General features: G+C 33.2%; 5 protein-coding genes across 5 annotated transcripts; 4 read left to right on the plus strand and 1 right to left on the minus strand.

Moving 5' to 3' along the window:
- Positions 1-2,008: 2,008 nt before the first annotated feature.
- Positions 2,009-2,824, plus strand: LOTGIDRAFT_177466 (hypothetical protein; the record flags this gene model as incomplete). The annotated part of the gene is made up of 1 exon (XM_009063809.1): positions 2,009-2,824. One exon carries the CDS (start codon positions 2,009-2,011, stop codon positions 2,822-2,824), a length of 816 nt encoding a protein of 271 aa, XP_009062057.1.
- A 7,385-nt stretch (positions 2,825-10,209) lies between these two features.
- LOTGIDRAFT_86499 (hypothetical protein) lies at positions 10,210-10,752 on the plus strand (the record flags this gene model as incomplete). Its single annotated transcript, XM_009063723.1, has 2 exons — positions 10,210-10,321; positions 10,415-10,752. Coding segments are annotated over 2 exons (450 nt in total), but the record flags the coding sequence as incomplete, so codon positions are not given.
- Positions 10,753-12,414: 1,662 nt separating this feature from the next.
- LOTGIDRAFT_229264 (hypothetical protein) lies at positions 12,415-16,077 on the plus strand (the record flags this gene model as incomplete). The annotated part of the gene is made up of 8 exons (XM_009063810.1): positions 12,415-12,423; positions 12,794-12,919; positions 13,490-13,682; positions 14,007-14,118; positions 14,389-14,510; positions 15,156-15,303; positions 15,438-15,550; positions 15,705-16,077. 8 exons carry the CDS (start codon positions 12,415-12,417, stop codon positions 15,812-15,814), a joined length of 933 nt encoding a protein of 310 aa, XP_009062058.1. The 3' UTR covers positions 15,815-16,077.
- On the minus strand, positions 16,075-18,938 carry LOTGIDRAFT_229265 (hypothetical protein). The gene is made up of 7 exons (XM_009063811.1): positions 18,834-18,938; positions 18,258-18,370; positions 17,979-18,068; positions 17,524-17,665; positions 17,124-17,236; positions 16,778-16,858; positions 16,075-16,568 (listed from the first exon to the last, which is right to left on the minus strand). The coding sequence occupies exons 2-7, from the start codon at positions 18,361-18,363 to the stop codon at positions 16,528-16,530; spliced, it is 573 nt and encodes a 190-aa protein (XP_009062059.1). The 5' UTR covers positions 18,364-18,370; positions 18,834-18,938; the 3' UTR covers positions 16,075-16,527.
- A 72-nt stretch (positions 18,939-19,010) lies between these two features.
- Positions 19,011-26,229, plus strand: LOTGIDRAFT_229266 (hypothetical protein). The gene is made up of 10 exons (XM_009063812.1): positions 19,011-19,081; positions 22,347-22,556; positions 22,839-22,971; positions 23,199-23,302; positions 23,501-23,624; positions 23,922-24,085; positions 24,550-24,694; positions 24,884-24,996; positions 25,175-25,252; positions 25,859-26,229. The coding sequence occupies exons 2-10, from the start codon at positions 22,397-22,399 to the stop codon at positions 25,870-25,872; spliced, it is 1,035 nt and encodes a 344-aa protein (XP_009062060.1). The 5' UTR covers positions 19,011-19,081; positions 22,347-22,396; the 3' UTR covers positions 25,873-26,229.
- The last annotated feature ends 64 nt before the right edge of the window (positions 26,230-26,293 follow it).

Below are 26,293 nucleotides of genomic sequence, written 5' to 3' on the forward strand. Positions count from 1 at the left end.
TATATGAGTAATCCTATCTCTGTGCATGGAACTGCTATTTGTTCCGTCACTTTTGGATCTATTTCTGTACCTGTTGAGTGGTATGTTATTTCTGGTTTCTGTGAACCAATTTTATCTGGCGACAAAGCTTTACAACTTGGAATCATCAATTTCAGTCCAAAAGCAGAAACATTTTTTCCTATACATAGCATAGATAAAACAGCTGATCACCTAAAAGAACGTGTTCACTGTGCTATCGATGAAATGATCAAACAAGATGTTATAGAAGAACATCCCTCAAACCAACCTGCACCGTGGATTTCTTGTGCTGTAATTACACCAAAACCATCTGGTGAAATTCGAGTGACTTTAGATGCACACAACGTCAATAAAGCTATTCAGTCTACAAACCTACCTATACCACGACAAGAAGATATCGAAGCCCAGTTATCAGGCTCGACCATTTTCTCCAAAATGGACTTTAAATCCGCGTTTTGGCAATTGTTGCGGCTAAAAATCGCAAGGAGCATGACGAGGCTCTTGAACTTGTTATGCAGGCAATCTCAAGGTCAGGTCTAACTTTGAATCCATCAAAGTGTACATTTGGAAAAAAAGAAATCAACTTCTGGGGTATGATAATTGGTGCCGATGGCGTGCGACCAGACCCTTCTAAAGTGTCAGCTTTGGAACATTTGAAAGCACCCACAAACAAAGAGCAGTTAGTTAGTTTTTTATGTATGATGCAATCAAACTCTGACTTCATTTCTAATTTTGCCTGTCGATCAGCTCCTTTGCGTGAATTAACGAAAGGCCGTGTTCGATTTGTGTGGAAAAGTGAGCACGAGAGGTGTTTTAGAAATCTATAAAGTGCTTTTCGTAAAGATGTTCTTTTACGTTATTTTGATCTTAACAAACCTATATATGTATTTACCGACGCACATTTAACCGGCCTGGGCGCTATGTTAGCTCAGGGTGACAGCTTGGGCACTGCTAAACCAGTTAGATTTGGAGGCTCTTGGTCAGGATTTTGGACTCCGTCGATTTAGAAATTATTTGGTTGGAGCTCAGTCTTTAATGGAAATCGACAAGGGTCGATTCGCACCGAAAGCATAAAACTACGTTCAGTGCGTCTACGGTCTCATTTTTTCTTTCATGATATGAAGGAGAAAGTTCAGAATTTCGTTAGTACTTGTAAAGATTGTATGTTATTTACAGACAAGAAAACGAGTGAACCCATTAGAGCACACCATGTTCCCTCAAAATGCTGGGAAACTGCACTGATATTAAAAATGTATGCTGGCAAGAGGGGGCTGCGGGAGTTATGGACCTTGGCTTGGAGTGGAAAGGATTGTTATTTGAAATCATTCATAAGTCTATGAATCTATACATTAATTTAATTTAAACATGAATAAAACATTTGTATTCAAATCAGCTTATTATAATTTGGTCAAAGGTCAAACTTGTCGTTATATCTGGTAACAGTTATTATGACGTGTGGTTACATTAGGTCAAAGGTTAAACTTACCGTATCATAAAGTTAAAGGTTAAACTTATCGTTATGTAAGGTCAACTCGTTTTTACAAAGTTCAAAGTTCAAACGTATCATTAGGTTAGTTCAAAGGACTGTTAAACTTAAAGTGCGGTCAAAGGTTACAGGCTAAATTCTAACCAAAGGTCAAGGTTCAAACTATGATTAAGTTAGGTCAAAGGTTGAACATATCGTAACGTCAAAGGTTACATTTTGAACTTTGACTCGTATAGATTTATATAACCTTTGACCCGATCATCAAAGTCACATACAAATGATTGACCTTTAAACTATGACCGGGTCATGTCAAAAATTGACTTTTAAACTCGGTGATGTAATTGATCTAGGTTATGACCACTGTGACTTGACACGGTCATAGTCTGACATGACACGACCCGGTCGTGGGTCACGGACGTGACACGGTCACTTTTGGTCACAATTTTAGTATATAGCCCGGCTTGACCTCCATAATGACATTTACGTGACCGCTGAAAATACAGAATGGAAACAACACTAGCAATCGAACGCGCCCAATGCTCTGAGAGCTTGGAACAATACGGATACAGACTCGATGCCTACCTTGGTGAAGGAGCCTGTGGCAAAATCTACTCATGTGAGAGAATTTCGGATAATTTAATGCTTGCTGTGAAAATTATACGAAAGGACAATTCAAACAAATTCCTCGAACGAGAAATATGTGTAATGAAGAGTCTCCATCATGACAACATTGTAAATTTACATAATGTTGTTGAAACACACGACAAGTATTACTTGATTATGGATTTAGCTAGTCAAGGTGATCTATTAGAATTTGTTGGTCTTCACGGTTCCCTAAATTCCGAGAAGTCCAAGAAAATCTTCAGACAAATTGTTGCTGCAGTTTCCCACTGTCATCAACAAGGAATCGCTCACCGAGATTTGAAGCTAGAAAATATCCTCTTGACCCAGACGAGTCAGGTCAAGTTAGCTGATTTTGGATTCAGCCGACAAATGACAACCAGTGATCTTTTCAGCCAGACATTCTGTGGTAGTGTAGCTTACACTGCTCCTGAAGTCTTACAGGGAAAGAAGTACAGCCCATTCCAGTCAGATGTCTGGAGCATGGGAGTCCTTTTATATGCCATGTTTGTTGGTCGATTACCATTCGACGATTCAAATGTGACAAGAATGGTTCGATCGCAATTGAAGCAATTGATCCCACTTTCAGCGGACATGAACAGTGAGTTAAAGCAGCTAATTTTACAGATGCTTAATCCTGAAGTCGAACAGAGGATAACATTGGAGGAAATCCGAAAATCCGAGTGGTTTAAGGAGTAAATACATAATACTGGGAAGTATCCGGTGGATAATTTCTGGTAATTAATCATATTTTTTTACAATCATCATCAACAACAATACTTTGACTCAACTTGATAAGTTTAACCCTTTTTGTAACGTTACACGGGTTTTCAATTTTATCGTTACGAAAAGCTTAACCTTTGACCTAATGTTACGAAAAGCTTAACCTTTGACCTAATGTTACAAAAAGTTTAACCTTTGACCTAATGTTACATTTTTTTAATGTTTGACCCAGCGTTACTAAAATAATGTTTATGCCAAAATGCGACAAGAAAGGTTTGATTGTAGTTGGTGATATCATGCTTAAGACAAGGCCTGTCGCTATACAAAACGTCGACCATAACAGTGAGGTTAAGCATGCTCTACCCTTCACATTAGAGCACTTACGTTACCCCCCTTACAGCACTCATAGTACAGATCATAGTATTACAACCCTAGGGTCATAAGATCTCATGCCCTTTTCCACCCTAGGGTCATGAGATCACAAGCCCTTACCAATCTAGGGTATGTGATCACAAACCCTTACCACCCTAGGGTCATGAGATCACAAGCCTTTACAACCCTAGGGTAGTGAGATCACATAACATTACTGCCCTAAGGTCATAAGATCTCATACCCTTACAACCCTAGGGTCATAAGATCTCATGCCCTTTTCCACCCTAGGGTCATGAGATCACAAGCCCTTACCAACCTAGGGTATGAGATCACAAACCCTTACCACCCTAGGGTCATGAGATCACAAGCCTTTACAACCCTAGGGTAGTGAGATCACAAACCCTTACAACCCTAGGGTAGTGAGATCACATAACATGATAAAGGTATGTGATCTTTAAAAAATAGGATCAACAGTCAATAGACAACATACGCTTACCACCCTATGTCAAAAGGTCACATTTCCTTACATCTCTAGAATCATTAAACCACATAACCTTACCACCTAGGTCAAAAAGTCACATATCCTAGAGACATAAGACAACTAATTTTTTAAAAAAAAAAGACTCATAAACCACATAACCTTACCACACTAGAGTCATACGATAACATACTCTTACCACCCTAGGTCAAAAGGTCACCTTACCGCCCTAGAGACTAAAAATCTCTATCCCTTACCATCCTAGAGTCATTACAGCGCATACTCTTACCACCCTAGGTAATGGTAATGTGACTTTTTGACCTAGCATGGTAAGGCTATGGGATATTATGTCTCTAGGGTGGTAACGGTTTGTGGTCTAAAGACTCCAGGGTCGTATGGGTATATGACCTTTTGTCCTAGAGTGGTAAACGTATGTTGTCTATTGACTATAGGGTGGTAAGATTTTGTTATATAGATTGTGATCTTTCAACATACTAGTTATCTTAACTATAATAACATCATGATCTTCTGTCTCTGATAATCATGATGTTATTATAGTTAAGATAACTAGTTTTTGATTTGTTGGTAAAAGTAAAGCACACTGTCACAATTCCATATCTTCGCTGTCTGAGTCCAACAATCCCAAGGTAGCCATTCTACATGTAAATTCTATTTACATATTTGTAAATTTGGCTGAATGGTCTTATTCATAAGCTCAGTTCAATAGGCATACGAGGAAATCTTCTGAAACTCTTAGAAAGCTATCTTCGAGACAGAACACAAAGCGTAGTAATTAAAGGCCAGACATCCCAACGAGAAGTGCTTAAAGCTGGGGTCCCCCAGGGCTCAGTCCTCGGGCCAATATTATTTCTGATATATATTAATGACATCACATGTGATACCTCCCTTTATCTCACTATTGGAGACGAGGGGAGGAGTTGTGATATTCTTAAAAATGATTTGGAAGCCATATTTCAATGGTCTGAAAGGTGGAAGGTAACGTTCAACCCTTTGAAAACTAAATGCATAACCTTCTCAAGGAAAGTAAAACCATCTTCCTTCAATTTACGTTTTAATAATACCACTTTATATGACTCTGACGAACATAAACACTTAGGGATATATTTTAATAAAACCTGCTCCTGGACCACTCACATCGATTATCTAATATCCAAAACTTCAAAGCTAATAGATTGTCTCAGAAGCCTTAAGTACAGACTTTCGAGAAAATCACTTGAAACCCTCTACAAACAATTCATCCTACCTATCTATGATTATTGTGACGTACTTTGGAATAATTGCAGTTTACACGACGCGAATAGAATAAATTAGAAAAACTTAACTTAGACGCAATTAGAACTATCACAGGACTTGTTAGAGGAACGTCCCATGAAATTCTTTATAAAGAATCTGGCTTCACAAGTCTTTATAATCGTCGCTTATCACATAAACTGATATTATTTTATAAAATGTTCAATGGATTAACACCTCAATATCTGAAAATTTTCATTCCCCAAAAAGTATCGGCATTAAACCCCTACAGTCTTAGGCATAACAATATGCTACGTAGTATCCCATGGCGCACTAAGAACTATAAATTGTCTTTTCTACCATCTGCAGTAAATTCATGGAACACATGGAAAATCATTAAAAAATCTGACGTCTCAATTTATTACTATACAGGCAACCGACAAAATCAAATTATCCACACCAGATTACGCCACAGTAAAAGCAAACTTAACGGTCATAAATTCCTAATGCACATATCTCTTCTTCCTCATGCGTGTTTTTCATGTGGTCATATCTTTGAAGACTCTGAGCATTATCTTTTGTATTGTAACAACCACTCCACTTACAGATCATCGTCCGTATTATTATACGGCAACCCTGATATATCTCAGGATATGAATAAGTTTATATTCAATACTGTTCATTCATACATCAGTCTGTCAAAGAGATTGACGATTGAACTGATATATATACCCTCACACACAGGAACAACAGACAATATCCGAAATACGTGCCCCTGTTACGGCCTCTGGGGACTTCAGTTGGAAACTGCCAGTCGACAGACGCCAGGTGGAGCTGTCAGAGACTGTGATAGAAAAGGCTATTTCGGACTTACATTATTATGAATTAATGATTATATTGAAAATACCAGTGGACCCACGATTATTCATTCATTTATTCACTTGTTTATTATTATTATTTTTATTACAATATTGCTTATACCACGAGGCGGATTAATATAGGCTACTTAGCTTGTTTCTGTATCGTTTGTAAATTATACCATGTCATTGCAAATGCTTTCATAGTAATAAATATTGTTTAAATCAAGTGTAAGGTTTTGTGATCTAAAGACTTAAGCGTCGTATGGGAATGTGATCTTTTGACCTAGGGTGGTAAACGTATGCTGTCTATGAATTATAGTGTAGTAAGAGATTGGGACCCTTTGTCCTAGGTTAGAAAGGGGATGTGATCCTCTTTCTCTCTAGGGTGGTAAGGTTATGTGATCTTATGTCTCTATGGTGGTAAGGTTATGTGATCTTATGTCTCAAGGAATGTAACCTTTTGACCTACTGTGGAGAAGATATGAGGTCTTATGTCTCTAGGGTAGTAAGGGTTTGTAGTTTTATGACTCTAAGGTGGTAAGGGATTGTGACCATTTGAACATTCTGATGAGATGTGAAAATTATAGAAGAAATTCTTTCCATTCGTTGTCTGAAAATTATAATAGCTGTTTGACAAACCTTTACCACGTTAGAAGACTACACAACCTCACCACCCTGGAGTCATCATGTCACATACCCTTACAACCCTAGGCCAAAGGTCTCATTTCCTTTTCCACCATAGAGTAACCAGACCACATACCCTTACTAACCTAGAGACATAACATACCCTAACAACCCTGGGCCAAAACGTTACATTCCATTACCACCGACCGCATAACCTTACCACCCTAGAGACATAATATCTCATACCCTTATCACCTTAGATCCTTAAGATGACATCTATTACAAACGTAGCTTTATAAGATCACATTATCCCTACCACGCTAGGTCAAAAGGTCACATATCCTTACAACCTTCAAGTCATTAAACCACACAACCTTACCACCCTAGAGTCAATAGACCACAAACCTTACACCCTGAGACATAAGATCTCATACTCTTACCATCCTCTAGGGCGGTTAAGGTATGTGGTCTTATGATTCCAGGGTGGTAAGGTTTGTATAAGATCTTATGTCTCAGGGTGGTAATGATATGTTGCCTTATGACTCTAGTGTGGTAAGGGTAGGCGATCTTATGACTGTAGAATGGTAAGTGTATGTGGTCTTATCACTTTATATGCACAGGGACCGATGGCGGTATTTATATATTTTTTGTTGCATATCGGTGCAAATTTTTTCTTTTCAATATTTTTTTTACTTTCTTTTTTAACAAACAATATGATAGTACTTGTGACTTTAGTAAAGACTTTTTACACATAAATATCTGTTCTAACGGTATAATCTTTTGAACTAGATCATTAGACTACTACATAACTTGAAAGATGTTTAGCTTCAAGTTTCGTATGATTCGTGTAGCTAGGTCGAACGCGATGTTTCTTAGCGTGTCAATTTTCATAGACCTTTGTGCAACGTGATGTTTTTCTTGTCATCAACGGGCCATCGTACAATGTAACAAAGGAAACATAACTCTACTTTCTTAAACACGTGATTAGGCGGAAATCACGTGACCAGTGGAAATCAACTAAAAATATATTTTCAACAAATTTATAATATCAAGCCTGTTCCTTATCATTCATCAGCAATTTACATTGATAATGTTACCAAAAGTGTCAAAAAACACTAAGGTTTGTATGATCCAGTATAAAACTATCCTGAAATTTTAGTGTAGCAAAGGAATCTCGTTTCTGTATTGTTTCATTTTCAGCATGCCATGAAAATAATGAAATGTTGACTATTTTCGAGCAACACTGTGCACTGTGTGTAATGCTGTTCTATTAATGGAAAATGTTCCCTCATGTTCATTGTCACAACTCTTCAAATAAAACTTGAAGACTAACCTTCATTTTGTAGGCCTAAATATATAAATTTGTAGATTCTCAGTAGAACACCTTTATAACTTTTCAATGATGTAAGCTTACTAACAATATACAGTCAAGTAACCTAATTTCGTGGAAACCTATTATTCGTGGATTTCCGGAAATGATTAATAATTTACATGAGCGACCTTGCGCGACCTCCGCATTAGTTTGTTTTCTCTACAATATCAGCTAGTACAATGAATCCAGTAGTTTCAAGCAAGGTAAAATGTATTAATGTATACTTTGTCAAATACAAAATGGTGGATTTCACTTATTACCAAACGTCACCATTTTTTATCGGCCGAATTTCCTTATAATCCCAAGCGGTAATCGGAATTCCAAGTGTCATCTGCTAGAATGTAGTCCAACGAATGAAGTCACGTGATCAACTAGCGGATTCCGTGTCAGCAGAAAATTTCTATGGAACACAAAGTGGACCATATTCTTATGTTGTTTCAGTGACTTTTAGCAATAAATCATGCTACGTATCATATTTTGTCAGTCACTATGTTTTTTTTTTAAATCGTAGTTCTTTGAAGGAATTGTCACTAGTTATAATGAATTGATATTAAAGATAAATACTAAGAGAAGTTAATTATACCACCCGGTATCCATAAAACGTGTTTTTCTAGACTTATTTTAGATCAAACATTGTACACGAAAATAGGTGACGCATTCTGCCGCCGTTGCCGAGTTGGTTGCTCATGAAATATGGGTCAAACTGAAGGATTCATAAAGAAAATCGAAATAAACCAATTTTGATTATTTTATAGAATATCTGAGGAAACATCTAGGACATATTTTTTTTTTTCGTTTTTTTAACTTTGACGAAATTCGGTGTTGAATCCTTATATCCACGAAAATAGGTTACACCACTGTAATGTAAAATGGCTTTTGACATCATTGTTCAAAATTTTATGTGAGACTGTGACATGTAAAAGATAACAAGGTAAACATAAGTGATATGGTTGGCATATTACATTACAGAATGTAATTTTGTGCTAAATATCATATGTATTTTTCTGGCAGGAACGTTTTGCCATTTATTCAGCTTCAATTCACAGCCAATCACCATACTGGTCTATTCTAATGATATAAGCCAGTACTTCTGTAGGAGGGACGGAGGGTATGCCCTATAACACAAATTACTGTTAATTACTGTCCTTCCGTGAGCACAATAGAGACTACAGTTCTTATCTGATGATGAAATTCGGTGTGATCATTTAATTATATTGATGAGATCTTGGTAAAGTTCGAATTTGACAATTTTGATGAGCAGTTTTAGAGTTATTGAGTTATTATCTTGACTTAATAAAACGCGACAAAATGTTTGTGAACAAAAATCATAATTATTTTTATATTGATAAGATATTGGTCAAGTCAATTTTAATGATTTATCGTTGAACAAATTTATGGTAAAGGCTCTTGACTTAGTAACAAAGCATCAAAATTTGTTTATGAATACCATAGAGACTATAAAGATTTCATCTGATTTTAATAATACATTTTTTTTAAATGTGGCTTGTGAATCCATAGATGTGACAGTTTATGTCAGAATTTGTGTTGGTTTAAATCAACAATATCTTTGACAAGTTGGTACGATTTGACACAGATTCGTGAAAATTTATCATGGAAATAGGCGCATCTTGCTAGGCAACCACTTTATTTGTTATGACAAGTTCCTCTTCTTAACCAAACAGATCCTGTTCTTCTAAAAAAGCCACTTCTTTTTCAAAGAGTGTGAATGTTTCTTAGATCATTCATCTTTTTCTTGTTAACAATTGAATAAAATATTCTGAATATCGTCTGAATTGGTTTTTCTTGGTAGTCTTGGATTTAAAAGTGTGTTTTTCTTTACAGGCTGGCCAATGCTTACAATGGGAAGTATAAATACAATGTAATCCTACACTTCCTTTGAATTGCCAAGGATACTATGACTGACCAATCAAATCAAAATATGAATCAACTGATTCCAGAAGGGGCTGGATTGATGGATCCAGAAGGAGTTTCGCCAGTTTCTTCTGAAGGATCAAAAACTATCAAAGATCTATCTAGATTATCTCAGAGTTTGAGTTTAGATAAAGATGATCTTCAGCCTCAGTTGATTGACCTTGATGAAGAACAAGAGGTGTTCATGGATCAAAAACAGACCAACATTTCCACTTTTAAAAATCTTCAGATTAATGACATTGAATCTGTGAAAAATGTTAACGATATTCCTTGTGATAATGGGATTGATCCAAATTCAACATCACGCCCTCATAGTCTTTCACTTCCAGCTCCTCTTCAACCTCGTCCGGCCCCTATAATCGGAGGTGCTAATACTCGATCAAGAACTCAAAGCGATGTCATAGTCATTCCACCAACCAGAAAAATCCTGGAAAAGTTAAATGAGGCGGAAGCCTTGTCAAAAAGTTTACCCCAAGGAACAATATTACGGAAAGGTGAATTAATTGAATTTGTAGCAGATGATTTACAAGAGAAAATAAGACGTAGTAGTCCAATGTCGAAAACCGGTTCCAGTAATTCAAGACGTTCAAGTGTGCGCAGTGTAACAAGTTTTTCTAGTAATAATTCAGCTGGTACGTCCATGGCTACATCAACTGCATCTGGATGGTCAAGATCAGCCAGTAGTCTCTTTCAACAAAGTCCTGATGACATTCCACCTATTGACCCATCGGCTATTTTGGAATTGGAAAATCAAGCAAGATACATTGCTGACAATATTGACCTTTTATTGGGTAATTTGAAAACAAGCTTGCATAAAATGTCTGCACGAGGGGTGGCTTGTTTGAGTGCATATAAAGACTCAGTAGATTACACCTGTGATTCTGTAGACACAAGCATCAAGTCTATGTACGCTTTAATGGCAAAATGTGAAGAATTGAACAAAACTGTGGAGCCTGTTTATCAATTAGCCAATCAGATTAAAGAAATTAAGAGACTGTTGGATTTATTTGAATCACAACTTACTGATAAAGTGACAAAAGCTACACAGTGAATGACTTTAAAGGTTTTTCTACCTTATAGAAAAACTATTAATTTGCCTTCAGCTTAAGAACTTCATTTGTTATTAATAACTTTATGAGAATTATAATTTTCTTTATTACAATCAAACTTTTTTTTGCAGTTCTTCTTGCAATGTTTTTTAAAACTACCTTAATTATTGAAGGATTTGTGAATGTTTTTTGATACCGTACATCATTATGAAACTGTAATTCTGTGATGAATTCTATTATAAGAACAATTGCAAATAGAGAATTACTCATAAATCCAAATGATCATATTTATTATACAGTACTTATTAAGTATACAAATTGGTATAACAAATTCAAATGTCTAACTGATATATGAATAGAAAGTCCTGGTCAAATGAAATGTAAAAGTCTATGTAAGTCAATTATTCTTAATAAATTATTATTGTTGTTGTTGACCTAAAGACTATTTGTTTTTACTATTTGATTAAAATTAACATTAAAATGTGGGACAATCTTATAGAAAGACTAAAAATGAAAAGCACCCTTGATCACTGATAGTCTGTAGTAGTGCTAAATCATATTGCTCAGATAATTTTGTTTGCCTGAATGAGTTAATTTAAGGATTGAGGAGCCTTATTATGACGCATGGTGGCACTTTTTACAATTGAAAAAAAAGAAAGTTCAGTTCACAATCCTGTCCAAGAAAGTTCAGTTCACAATCCTGTCCAAGGAAGTTCAGTTCATAATCCTGTCCAAGGAAGTTCAGTTTACCATCCTGTCCAAGGAAGTTCAGTTCATCATTCCTGTCCGAGGAAGTTCAGTTCATAATCCTGTCCAAGGAAGTTCAATTCATCATTCCTGTCCAAGGATTTTCAGTTCAAAATCCTGTCCAAGGAAGTTCAGTTCAAAATCCTGTCCAAAGAAGTTCAATTCATCATTCCTGTCCGAGGAAGTTCGGTTTACCATCCTGTCCAAGGAAGTTCAGTTCAAAATCCTGTCCAAGGAAGTTCAGTTCAAAATCCTGTCCAAGGAAGTTCAGTTCATAATCCTCTTCGAGGAAGTTCAATTCATCATTCCTGTCCAAGGATGTTCAGTTTACCATCCTGTCCAAGGAAGTTCAGTTTACCATCCTGTTCAAGGAAGTTCAGTTCAAAATCCTGTCCAAGGAAGTTCAGTTCATAATCCTCTCCAAGGAAGTTCAATTCATCATTCCTGTCCAACGATGTTCAGTTTACCATCCTGTCCAAGGAAGTTCAGTTTACCATCCTGTCCTAGGATGTTCGGTTCACCATTCCTGTCCAAGGAAGTTTAGTTCACCATCCTGTCCAAGGAAGTTCAGTTCAAAATCCTGTCCAAGGAAGTTCATTATCCTGTCTAAGGATGTTCAGTTTAACATCCTGTCCAAGGAAGTTTGGTTCTTCATTCCTGTCCAAGGAAGTTCAACATACCTGTTCAAGGCAGTTCGGTTCATCATTCCTGTTCAAGGAAGTTCAACATACCTGTTCGGTTTATCATTCCTGTTCAAGGATGTTCAGTTCACCATTCATGTCCAATCATTACTGTTTGAGGAATAAATTCCAGTTAGCAGAGGTGGGAATAGATATTTCAAATTGTCCTTATTACAATATTTCTATCTGCTTAGGACAAACATGAGACTGGTAAGTGTCTGAAGATTAAAAGTAGATGTTGGCTGGGTTGTATTTAATGCTTACTAACTGCAGTAAAGTATCCTTTTGAAGGCTGATGATTTAGTGACATTGGGTCCACTGAAATTGGCTGATTGCTTACAATTTTATTCTTTGTAGGTTACTTACTTACAAACATTAAGTCTTTTAAACAACAAACAATATAAATCCAAAGAATGCCTCTTGATGCACTAAATGTTTCCAAGATAAATGGGCTGCTATCAGATTATAATGATTTGTTTATTGTTTTTGTGGCTCTTTTCCATTTAAGTAATATTTCTTGACAAACATGGATATTTATTTTGATGTTGTGCATTAATCTAAGAATGTATTTATGTTATAGAAGAAGAGTACACCAGTAATGAAGCCTGCTATGAAAAAAAAGGTTCCAGTTGAAAGTTCTGATGATGATGATGATGATGATGATGATGATGATGAAGATTCAGTTGATAATGGAGTCGATAATACAGTAAGTTATCTCAATTATAAAAACTGTTGAAAATGCATTTTATTTTAATACAGCTGATTCTATCAGATTTTAGACATAATTTCATTCCCTCATATTACTGTGACTACCCAACTGATACTAATTTACATCAGCTATTTCGTTCAGATAATCAGTGTATTGAACATAATTTCACATTTTATATAAAAGAAAAGCCAATTGACAAAAGAAACAAAATGTTGCTAGGTTATTTTTATTTGTATAATATATTTCTTTTGAATATAGTTTAAAATCAAATATAAAACTGTGAATTATGGTATTATGTTCCATTGATTATTGTATTTAATTGTATCTGTATAGCACTTTATATTGTTCATTACTTAAATTGTTAGGTGTCTTTTTAGATTAGGTGTCTTGTCTTATGGTCTAATGAATAAACTTGTTTGCAATAAAATTGGTAAAGTTTGGATTACTGACAACAGTATTAAGATAATAGTTTTGGTTGAGAAGTTCTTGAGCGTATAAGCACCACATCTATTTTTCGATGTTGGTTGTAAGTCTGGATCAGTTAACCAATTTCTTGTTTGTTTTTAGACTGCTTTAAAGGGTGTTATGGAAAATATCAAACAGTTTGGTGGCAATGCTGAAAGTGATGATGAGGATGATGATGATGATGATGAAGAAGAAGAAGATGATGATGTCGATAATGACTCGGTACTACAAACTAAGAAGAGGAAGGTGGAATCATCAGCAGATATTCCTGCTAAAAAGACAAAAACAGAATTCAGTGAGTTGTTTTTCTGCTGAATGCCTTAAAAGCATTAACTAAATTTCTTAATGTTTAAACATTATTCTGTTTCAATAATATATATATAATATTCAATATTATTAAATACATTATAGATAGCTTACACAATATGTTGTCAGATCTATATCTAGATATTAGATTGGTTAATATCATCGCGGAATAACACCAAACCAATCAATGTGCTTAATATTTTACATGTATGATTATCCTGAGTTATTATGTTTCCAACAACAGGTTCTTCTATAATAATCTTCAATAATTGATTTAATGTACACTAATGTAACAGTAAAATTGTTATTTCAGTTTCTATATTTATGGGAGGGTTAAATAAAGACTCAACACCAGAAAGTATTAAACAGTTTTTTACTAAGAAAGGTGTCACAGTACTAGAAGTTAGAAAGAAGCAGGGCAAAAAGTAAGTATTTTATTGCTAATCGCTTGGAAATTTTTTCTAGTTCTAGTTATACTGTAACAATTTACTTATAATAATTGAGAGATATAAATCAAAATAAGTTATGAATTTTTACCAAGTTCCTTATTAAACATCTTTTGTTCATCATTTTTACTGAGTTTATGCAGAGCCTCATAAGCTATTTGGATAAAGTGAACCCTAGTCCCATCTATAAATTGATAAGGTGGAGAAATTTTGAATAATGAACAAACTCATGAATTATCTTGGTTGTAGATTTGGTCACTGTGATTTGAGTACTAAGGAAGATCTAGTTAAAGCAGTCAACCTAGATGGAAAGAAAATTGATGGGGTAAATGTGAATATTGCAGAGGCTACCAGTGCGAGACCTGATTTCGGTTAGTTAACTGAATATTGATTGACTTCTCATAGCTAGGAAAGAGTTATGACCAATATTTGTATTATTTAATAACTCTTACTTTTTCATTCTTTTGATAAATCAAGCTGCTTGTCCTCATGTAAATACTTTAACAACGAAATTCAAACAATAGCTGTAAAATACAAATTGTACAGATGTCCACAGAGCAATTTTTACTGAAAATCACTGTAATAATGAATGTATACTGCATAGTTTTAAACACGAAACAAACATTTAACCACATCTTTCTATAAAGTGCATCCCTTGGCGGACCAGACCCCCAGGACTAGGCATACAATAAGAGGGCATATGTGACTTAATAAGAGGGCAACCTACGATGTTGAATTAAAAATACGATCTGGGGAAATGCATAGGAAAGGATTATCCACAAGAAAAAAGTTGAAAAATAGATTTGATTTGGTGCCTTGACACATATTCTGGGAGCAAAAACGTTTACAAATCATATTTCTTAATTTGTTAGAAATAAGGTGGATGTGCAAATGAGGGCACAGGCTATTTTTCTAGGTGGGCAAATGCTCCCCTGAACCTCCTACTGGTGCCACTATTGAGTACATCACTTCAGATGGTTTCATGTTAATCAATAACTGTGTTGTATATTTTATAGATGCACCAAAGAGAGCTAAAGTAGGAAAGAAAACATTAGTAGTAAGAAATCTGCAGTATGCTGTTACTGAGAATGAATTATTAGAGAATTTTAAAGGTGCACTAGAGGCTAGAATTCCAGTTTTTCCTGATACTGGCAAATCTAGAGGGTAGGTTTTTGTTCTCCACATCCTCACATGATCAGCTTATAAACAGAAATAAATGGAAACAATGCAAATAGGATATTAATACATTACGCAATATTCTTACCAATATCCACATTTTGGTTTTTTTTTTTTTTCAGGAAAGGTTTTGTTGATTTTCCAACAGTAGATGATGCTAAACAATCTCAGATTAAAATGCATGGAAAGAAAATAAGAGGCAGAGCTATTTATGTAGAATTTGCCCCTGAAAGTGGTAAGATTTTGATTTTTTATGTCAATGAAAAACTTAGTCATATTTGATCAGAATTGAACAATGTTTTTGCATCTAGTTTTTGTGTTGTGAATGTGGAAAGTGTGCTAGCTTAAATCTAAATGTGTAATATTTTTGCAAAATCTTTTATTTGCAGGAAAAGGACCAGGTGCTAAAGATGGGGAAGTTCTGAAAGAAAAGAAACGAAAACCCAAAATTAAAAATAAAGTCTTCACTGAAAATCAATTTGAAGATGATTCGGATTAAATTTTACACTTCTACATTCTACTTACAAGAACTTTTATTAATCTTATCATGATTTATCATCCCAAATATTCAATGTGTTTTCTTTCTTCAGTGCTATTGTGGAATGGCTTATTGGCTTTTGAACTATGTTTTCTTTGAATCATTAAAAAGTGGAATAGTCATAATTGTTTGAATTTATATTACTTTTTAAAACTTTTGAATAGATTCTCCAAGAAGAATAGTTATTTTGCTTTAATCATGAAAATAAATAACAACAAATTCTTTCTTATTGTTTTCATTAAAAAAAATATACAAATTCACAGTATCATATATTGAGAGATGAAATGCATAGTGTATAATGTACATAGTAAGTAATGGGGTTAAATAATTGTCTAACTCAGCCAGATAAATTACATAAAACCAGTTACTGACACTGACAGCATTACCTTTGTTGTGTTCAAGTTTGCACCTTATACAGTTAGAACGCATACAAACTTATATATACAAAAAAATTAACTTCTGTATAGATATCTCTTGATTCTTCTCGGACAGAGAAAAGACCTCTTTCAGTCAATCTTTATGATTCCATGCTCAGATCTTTACTTAAGTCATTTATGTACAATCATATCTACTATGAACATGCAGAGATTTATATACATGAGTCCTGCATTAGTCAGTTATTGACATACTAATTTGAGCAATATATCATTTTAGTTTGTCAATATCAGAAAATTTCAATCACTATCATCAGCAAACACAAACTGCTTCTTTGGTGCTGAAAAATTCATTATTTAAGAGTAAATTAGTATACCTTAATGACATTGCTCTTGAAGGGTTTGTTTTGTGGTCAACCCTTGACCATTGTTAGTATTTCATATGATTTCTGATTCCAAAGAAATGAAAATTCCTTCCCATTGCTAAATTCTATATATTGATACAGATTTTCAGAATATTGAAAAATTTTACACTTGAAATTGTTTATACCTTGAATCCTTGGTTCTTGCTTATTGGGATATAAATTCACGTTCTTTGGAGTTGGTAACTTAGACTCATGACTTTTAAGATCTATAATGTAAAAAGTATTGTACTGTTAAATGCTGTTAATTCTTCAAACATACAAACTCCTGTTGGTAGGACTTCATATACTACTTTGTAACCACAAGTAATTTAAACATCAAAATATTGATCTTTAACTAGTTGTTGTCTTTATAACTATTCAGGCCATACTAAGTGATACTAACAGACTATATCTTTATTTGATTTATTGTTGAAAGTTCACATAGAAAGATATTGCAGTAAAATGAAAAAGAAGAATAAAATTGAAAATGACCTTCAATGCCTTTAAAATGGATACTGACTCTTCTTCCTTTTATTTTTCTTCTGTTCAATGCATGTTGAGCTTCTTTAGCATCTTGTTTTGATTGATATTCTGCAAACGCATACCTAAAATATGACAAAAGAATTTAGACAAAAGAGCAGAATAAAAGTAAGAAATTTGTGACATTTTTAAATGCATTTTCTTAATAATTCAATAAATCAATAAAACTGTATGCTTACACACTTTTAGTATCATGGTTGAAAATGACAGTTTATCACCTGTGCCAAAAAACATTCTTGCTCATTAGAATTACAACTACATATCTGATTGATTGGCTGAATAATAATGGTAATTACATAAAAATTATTAAATATGTACGTACAATGAACATCATTTTGTCCTAAAAACCTACCCCTTAGATTTTCCTGTATCAGTGAACTTAGATAAAGTAATTTTATCAGCTGTTAAGAATATTTTTCTCAAGTCTGCTTCTCCAACTTCAAAACTTAAATTTTTCACCACTAATTTATAATCATATTTTTTCTTTCCGGCAACTAAAATAGAAATACAATTACCATGATGGATTAAACTTTTCAAAAACTATATCTAGTCTCTAAAATATTGATGAACAGAGAATTATTTATAAAGCTTCAATTCAAATTCAAAATTTCCTTTAATACAAAAAAGTCGACACATGATTCAAAATGAACAACCTCAGCCTAATTTGACTAATCATTGACTATTGCTCAAAAAATCTTTTGTAATATTTGAGCTCCACTACTACCATTACTCCTGTATGCATAGAGATGACTGTGACTGAGCTTGTCAACTCGATACTTCTATTTCTATAACAATTATATCTAATACCTGTTCTCTGAGACTTTGAATCTGACACTCTGAAATTTGAGGATGAAGATTTTCCATTGGAAGTACCAGATGTTTTCTTTACAACCCCTCCTGCAAATAAATGAACAAATGAAAATCAATGATGAACAAAGACACTTGAGCAGCAATAATGATAAAATCAATTAAAGAAAGAAGTTCATATTCAACTGTTCTGCACCATTGATAACATGAAATGAGAAAAATTTTAAGTATCAGGAAGCAAGATTTCAAATCATAATAACAACATATTGAAGCCCATACCTTTTTTATGTCCAACTATTTTTATCTTCTTAGGACAAATTATTTCAAAATTCAAGGGAAATGTTTCTCTATTCTTTCTCTTCTCTTTTTGTTTAACAGCTTTCATGATTTTACTGAAAAATTGATTGAAGAAACAAAGAAATTGAAAAATTATTTTTTCTGCACTACTTCTAAACAGTTTTTTTTAATTTGTTGGTAAATTGAAATTTGGTGATTGCATATAGGTTAATCATAGATTTATCAATGCTGACACTCAAAGAGTAACAATTCTATTTTGAGGCTGATATTCTAATTCTCATAAAAATAATTCATTCTGCAAAGACAGTAGACTATTATTACTAACGGGTACCAGTAACAAAACTCATTGACTATACTCTGTCAGTTTCTGGATTTCCTAGACCAGCATCTTATGTAAAGTTTTTTAAACAAATGGCATAAACCGAGAATAATAATTTATTGATTTTTTATGTATGTTTATCAACCAGCTTATTAATATAATTATACACTGCACGAAAAATTTAGATTGGCGGTTCGGAGGCCTAATATCAGGAGTAAGCAAAAATCAGCATGAATTACTTGTGAGTTTATGCAAGGAAATAAAGTCTTTCAATGCTTTTTTCAAATATTTTCTATAAACTTTAATTTTTACTGCAAAAAGTTAGCCATTTTGAAATGTGAGTTATTCTCCTTTTTATATTGTAACTCTTCACTTTTGAAAACATATTTATTTTAAGACACACGTGCTTCCGGTTTGGAAATAATTTGTTTACGTTTATAATTTTCAGATTTGTGAAAAACGAACTCATTGCATTGCTTTTTTATAGGTTTGTTTCCGACAAAAACATCTTCTCTACGCTTTCGAATCACCTGTCTCTACCCCCATTCTCCTTTCAATCCTTAAACTTTTAGAGTCAACTTGGCCTCTTACTAAACCAAAAATAAATGATTAGCCTATTATTACGTGACATGTACAATGGTGTAACCTTTTTTCGTGGATATAAGGATTCAACACCGAATTTCGTCAAAGTTAAAAAAACGAAAAAATTTTTTTATGTCTTAGATGTTTCCTCAGATATTCTACAAAATAATTAAAATTGGTTTATTTCGATTTTCTTTATGAAACCTTCACTGACCCATATTTCATGAGCAACCAACTCGGCAACGGCGGCAGAATGAGTCACCTATTTTCGTGTACAATGTTTGATCTATAAATAAGTCAAGAAAAACACGTTGTATGGATACCGGGCGGTATAATTAACTTCTCTTAGTATTTATCTTTAATATCAATTCATTATAACTAGTGACAATTCCTTCAAAGAACCACGATTTAAAAAAAAAATAGTGACTGACAAAATAATATACGTAGCGTGATTTATTGCTAAAAGTCACTGAAACAACATAAGAATATGGTCCACTTTGTGTTCCATAGAAATTTCCTGCTGACACGGAATCTGCTAGTTGATCACGTGACTTCATTCATTGGACTACATTCTAGCAGACGACACTTGGAATTACGATTACCGCTTGGGATTATAAGGAAATTCGGCCAATAAAAAATGGTGAGGTTTGGTAATAACTGAAATCCGCCATTTTGTATTTGTCAAAGTATACTTTATACATTTTACCTTGCTTGAAACTACTGGATTCATTCTACTAGCTGATATTGTACAGAAAACCCATGTTTATCAAAACAAACTAATGCGGAGGTCGCGCAAGGTCGCTCATGTAAATTATTAACCTTTTCCGGAAATCCACGAATAATAGGTTTCCACGAAATTAGGTTACTTGACTGTATGTTAATTATTATTTTCAATTTGAGTTGTTAGAATAGACCAATGACATGATGTAGGTATGTGGCACACTGAGCTTTCACATTTTCTACATCTGCTTGAATAAATGTGAAGACAATAAGATATTTAACAACTGAATTAAGCATAGAATTAGATGATAACGAGCTGAAAAAGAACGTGCAGCCATTGATGAATAAGCTTTCAAACCTGAATAAGAAATTGCAGCAAAAAAAAGTGTACGTGTTCTCGGTCAAACAATCAAACGTCGTAATGATAAAATAAAACAACTTAATGAATTCTCTAAGAGTGAAGCTGGTAATAACAACAAACTTGAAAAGGTACAGTTCAAGAGAAAATTTTAGAATTTAGGAAAAGAACAATCAGAGCGAACCGATATTTAAAAGCTTCAATTAGAATTAGAATTTAGTGCTAAGCATGACATAATTGATTGTTTGGAGATTGAATTGGACAGTTACAAAAAAACAAGAGTCGAAACGAAACGAAAAACACAAAAAATTTGTGATAAAACATGTTTATTTGTGTATGATTGTCTTGTAAACCAGGTCCCAACTGGTAACATTCCGAATCTCTTTAAATTGTCTGCACGGAGATTTAGTGTGTACCAATTAATGCAGATAACATCCCTCATCGTACAACAGTGGAGCAAATGGCAATGTCATTTCAGACATTCATCCTGGAAAACAATAACATCACACTAGGGTTTGATACAACAACACAGGAGGGCATACATATTAATAGTGTGCATGTTACATTTGTAAATGCTACTTGCAAGGTTATAGCTATCGATCGCTTAGCTGGTGGTTTGGCAGTCGATTATGAAGATCACATTGTTTCTTTGTTCGATAAACTGTCGAAATTATATTTAACGTATAAAAGTGTTGATTACCAGGGCACTAGAAAGAAAATTATCAGCAGGATATCGAACTTGATGACTGATAGGGTGAACGCTAATCATGCCACAATTGTTTTGGTTAACCAGGCATGGCATACATTGTAACCTAACTCAGCTGACTCATGCATCCCCTAGATACTATCTCATCATCAGTTCAGTCTGTTCTAAAGTAAGCTCAATAACAAGATACTGTTATAAAGCTTTTTGGGACAGACATCATGGCTAGAAATGTTACTCTGCAAATGAACAAGATGCGTTATGAATGAAGTCACTTGGACACTTTATCAGATCCTGATAGTCTTATAAATTTTGCAATAACCTATGCACAAGGAAAGAAAATATGCAGTCGTGAAAAGTAAGTAAGGAAATTGCGGGAAAACTGAAGAAGAACTAAACATTGGCCACCTATTGAAAATGGACCCAAAGCAAAAGTCAAAATGGCCCCAAAAACCCTACTCATTGACTCAAGAGAAAGATAGTCTTTAAAATTTCTATTTGATATGAAGTAAAAAAAAAAAATATAGATGTTCATTTTGACCCTTAGTGCACAGGAATCTGTTTCTATCAATAGTTGACTCTCTCTTTGATACTAAATATAGTAGAAGGTGTCTAATGCGCATCGCAACGCTTTTCTACCATTTACCGAAATGGAACATAATCCCAACCTTATATAAATCGTTTCATTGAATATTTTCCCTTTACACTAGACCTATTTTATATCTCCCTCAGTATTCCTCTTCATACTAATCTTACTATTGTTCAATAAAAATACTAGAAATATTATATACTACTGTTATTTACCACTTTTAAACATTTGCGAAACTTAACAAATACATTATAAGACATTGCACATACATGAATACATGAATAAGCTTACACTAAGGTTATAATCAACAAGTAATCAGATATATTGAAGGAATCAGGACAACTTGGACAACTGTTTTTTCACACAAAAAAAGATTTCACAACAAAATTGGACCAGTTTTGATAACATTCGGATGACTTGTTTGAGAATCAGACCCAGTTTTAAACCTTATTTTTAATGAAACTTGGACCACTTTTTTAAGTCTAGGAACAAGGTCACTATTTGATAATACTCAACAATTATTAGTTATTAATTTTCACTTGGATGTGAATTGTTCAATGGGATTAGATGATAGAATTAATCAGACTAAGATTAAATTTATACAAAGAGATTGTAGATTAAGTAATTATACAAAAGGATTATAATCTAGCATCATCCATGGGATGTTGTTCCTGTTATGGTTTGCATAGTCAATGATCCAAGTCACAAATAGGTGATCTGAGTGTATTATGAAAAGTGGTCCGTCTTGTTTAAGTCGAAGTTGTCATGTATTCATAATGAAATAATTCTTATATTTACAGAGATAACCTACTGGTAGCTGTTAAATAATTTAAAGAGTAATACTTACAAAATGAGGAAGAAATCCAAGAAAGTTCAAGAAGAAGAAGTGGAAGAAGAAGTTGTTCTATCTGCATCAGAAGAAGAATCAAGTGATTCCGATGGTCAAAATAGAAAAAGAAAATCAAAAGGAGGGGAGTCTGATAGTTCATCTAAAAAGGCCAAGATGGAAGGTAATGTAGTGAGCAAGAAATCAAATAAAATATCAATGAAAATGCACAGAAAAAAGAATTGAAATGTGAAATATTAAGATAAAACCATGAAAGACTTCATCACTTGAAGTATCTTTCTTTGTTCTAGCCATAATGTAATATTGATGACTTCAAATTCAGTGATATGTATTTTACAGGGAACTTGTAACACATGTCAAGGACTGATAATATTTGGCCATATTTGACTTCCAGTCAGTAAAAACTGGCATTAAAATTAACATTTTAATTCATTTTCTGTTACAGAAGAGAGAAGCAGTGAGAACACAGTATTTGTTAATAATATTCCCAGAAACATGAACTTAGAAGAATTTCAACAGTTATTCCCAGATGCTAGTCATATTAGGTTTCCAACTAAATATGATCAGACTTCTAAAGGGTGAGTAACCCAACTTTCTCTAGTGTGGATTATTGGCAATAGTTGAGATTGAAAAAGAATCTTAAATTTATTCTCCTTAACCCAAATACTTTGAGTTTTGGGAAAAAAACAGTTGAGTTTGAATAAAAGATTTGTCTTTGCATTTTGAAGGTGAATATTTCACAATTTGCCTGTTTGTCATGTATGTTTCCACATAATGTCTGTAGTATAATTGTTGTTCTTCACAGATTTGCTTTTCTAGTTTTTGACACAGAAAAGGAAATGGAGAAATGTTTAAAGAAAAAACAAGGAATAGAAATTAATAATAAAAAATTACAACTCACAATGGCAGGTAGGCTAATGATCTGTAGGTTTAATGACATTTTTCATAATGTATGCTGTATACTGACACTTTGTAAAATATGATGTCCTAGACTTTCTGTGCTTGTCTGCTACCATTGAGATACAATAAAAGCTTTCAATTGCTTGAACAACTTTCTGGGACTGTAAGCCTCACATAATGTATCAGCTTTTGTAATTTAAATTGCAGGAAACAGTAAAACATTATATATAAAAAATATTAATAAGAATGTATCAGAAGAAGAATTATGTAAAATATTCCCTGATTGTACTAGTATTAGATATCCTGAGTATGATGATGGCAAACATAAAGGGTAAGGACTTTTTAATACTCTGCTTTGTTGTGTTTTTTTATAAACTGGGCCCCCGGTTCATCTAAAGCTTAGTACTGAACTAGCAATAAGCAAACACAACAGAGTATCAATTTAAGAAATATGAATATATATTCTAATTGTTCACTAAAAGAATAATTTGTCTACTTTGACTTTCTTATTTTGTTCTCAAGATGTATACATATTTTACTATTCATAATTGTATTGTAAGAATGAGCTATCTAGTTTTAAAAAAAAAAGTAATTTTTGATGCACAGTACAGTTTATCAAATATTTCAGCTATGCCTATCTGCAATTTTCAACAGAAAATAAAGTGAAGGAAGTGATCACTAAGAAACAAGGAATGTATCTGAAGGGAGAAAAATTATTCCTGGAGTTAGCTAAACAGAGGGAACAGAATCATAGTGGTCAGAAATTTAGATCCAGTTTCGAAATAAAGAAAGGTAGTGTGCAATTTCTAGAGTTTAAGAGTATGTGGCAAGTTACTTTGTATAAATTGAAATATATCTATAATGTATTAACATAGTGTTACTGAATGGTGAAACTCTTTTAAAAATCAGAACATTTCAAAAGCAAATGAAGTTCATTCAACTTTTTCTATTAACATTATTGAAAAAAACCTAGCCTAATTTCAAAACTTTGATAGAAATTGAAATATCTATATGGAAGGTATCATGCTTTTCTAACAATTATTATTTTGATTCTGTTGCATAAATAAATGTTATCCTTATATTAACTTGTAGAAGTATGTTTATAAACTCTGGTCAACAATTTCATTTCAATCATAACTGTATTGAATGGTTAAGATCAACTTTAAGTTATGATGGTTTTGTAGTTTTTAAAGATAGATTTTATAGAGACATATTGAGACCATAACAACAAATTTTTGAACTGTATTATATTTCAGATGGTTATAGTGTTTCTGAAGAACCAACAAAATCAGTTACAGTTCGAAATTTAACATTTAATATATCAGAAGATGATATCATAAAAGAATTCGGTGCTCTTAAAGGCAGATTAATAAAAGATGAAGAAACAGGACAGTCAAAAGGGTGAGATAATATATGAATATTGTGTATGATAGTACAGTATTTCAGTTGAATTAGTTTCGTTGGTTGCAGTTTGTATAATTATAACATTGCATGCTCGTTTATTGCTTTATTTGTAACTTAAATAGAAATAATTTTATATGCAAGCAATACCAAGATAATTTATCTTTAATTTTCAAACGTTTGTTTTAGGAGGGCATATTTATTATTTAAAACTAAGAAAGATGCTGAAGAAGCTGTATCAAAATTCAATGAAGAAAAACTACATGATAGAAGAATTTACCTTTATTACACATCTAAACTAGGTATGATTTTAATTATTATTATAATTTCCTTTACAATTAATTTGTGTAATTATTTAAGAAATATATTTTGTTTCTCCTATAAAATTGTTTACAGTTGAATAGTTTACTTGGTGACATTTTTCTGTTATGTTGCTGGACTGTATTTCGATTTAGTTACTTACTAGTAATCTTTTTTCAGGGAAAAATAAAAAAGAACGACCGAAAAAAGAAAATCCTAATAGCAGAAAAAATAAAAGAAAACAGAAGTTAAAAGAAGGTATGATGGTTTAAAATTTAATATTACAAAATCTTAGTTTATTTAAGCTCTTTGTATTTTAAAACACACTAGACCAGAATAGAGTAAATAGAAATTGCAACTATATCTCTCAGACTTGCAGTCATATGAAACTATGTATGGTTCTTACATGGAAATAACACACACTAATGTAGTTCACAACCATTTTGAATCCTCGAAATAATAGGTCAAATTTCGATAAAGAAATATTTTCGATAAAGAAATATTTTCGATAAAGAAATATTTTCGATAAAGAAATATTTCAACAGAGCCTTCAAATCACATTTAAAGTTTTAGAAATGGCTGTAAATGTGATTTGAAGGCTGTGTTGAAATATTATAACCTTTTAAAAATTTGACTTATTAAGTTGAGGAAAAGATCCAAAATCTCTTCTTGCATTGTGTGCCAGTATCAAAACTAGGGTCATATGATAGTTCAGAGACAAAGGAACTTTTCCAATTTAATCTTCTTGTGTGTGTGCTTTTTATATTTTTATAGCTTCATTCTGTCATTCTATGATATATTCTAGCTTGGTCAAGATCATTTATATGAGGTTGAACATTGTAATTTGCTTGTTCTTCCTTTCAGATTATGAAGATTGAAGAACAGGGTCTATTGTTACAAATAACAAGACATAAATAGTTAATGTTACAGATTGTTCAATAATGATATACAGCTTGTGATAGTCTTTTCAGTGTATTATACAAGTTTGGACATCATGATCTAAAATGAGGAGTGGGAATTCCAACCAATTCAATCAGTGAATTTTAAGGCTGGTGTACAGGTATTTCACCTCACTGGTTAATTGAAACCAATATTGACAATTCAGTGATGAATATTTAGTTGCTGAACGTTTCAAGTTTCTGATGTTGCTCGTGGATTCCGATTCTGTAGTAATTTCTCAAAACAAGAAAAATCTTTCTTTTGAGACTTTTTAATAAAAGAAACAAGCATTTTGTAAGTCTTGCCTCTTTTTTTTCAACCTAGCCAAACAAGAATGACAAGAGGATCATTTTTACCAAT

This window comes from Lottia gigantea (genome assembly GCF_000327385.1).
Source record: "Lottia gigantea unplaced genomic scaffold LOTGIsca_6, whole genome shotgun sequence".
NCBI lineage: Eukaryota > Metazoa > Mollusca > Gastropoda > Lottiidae > Lottia > Lottia gigantea.

What these genes read in the sequence shown, in the direction of transcription:
- LOTGIDRAFT_229266 (XM_009063812.1), top strand. Translation starts at nt 22,397, where the DNA reads ATGAGGAAGAAATCCAAGAAAGTTCAAGAAGAAGAAGTGGAAGAAGAA. An exon ending in TATGATCAGACTTCTAAAGG is followed by an intron (nt 22,972 to 23,198) that starts GTGAGTAACCCA and finishes TGTTCTTCACAG; the next exon opens with ATTTGCTTTTCTAGTTTTTG. An exon ending in GATGATGGCAAACATAAAGG is followed by an intron (nt 23,625 to 23,921) that starts GTAAGGACTTTT and finishes CAAATATTTCAG; the next exon opens with CTATGCCTATCTGCAATTTT.
- LOTGIDRAFT_229265 (XM_009063811.1), bottom strand. Translation starts at nt 18,363, where the DNA reads ATGAAAGCTGTTAAACAAAAAGAGAAGAGAAAGAATAGAGAAACATTT. An exon ending in GATACAGGAAAATCTAAGGG is followed by an intron (nt 17,237 to 17,523) that starts GTAGGTTTTTAG and finishes GTCATATTTTAG; the next exon opens with GTATGCGTTTGCAGAATATC. An exon ending in GCAAGAACCAAGGATTCAAG is followed by an intron (nt 16,569 to 16,777) that starts GTATAAACAATT and finishes TGAATTTTTCAG; the next exon opens with CACCAAAGAAGCAGTTTGTG.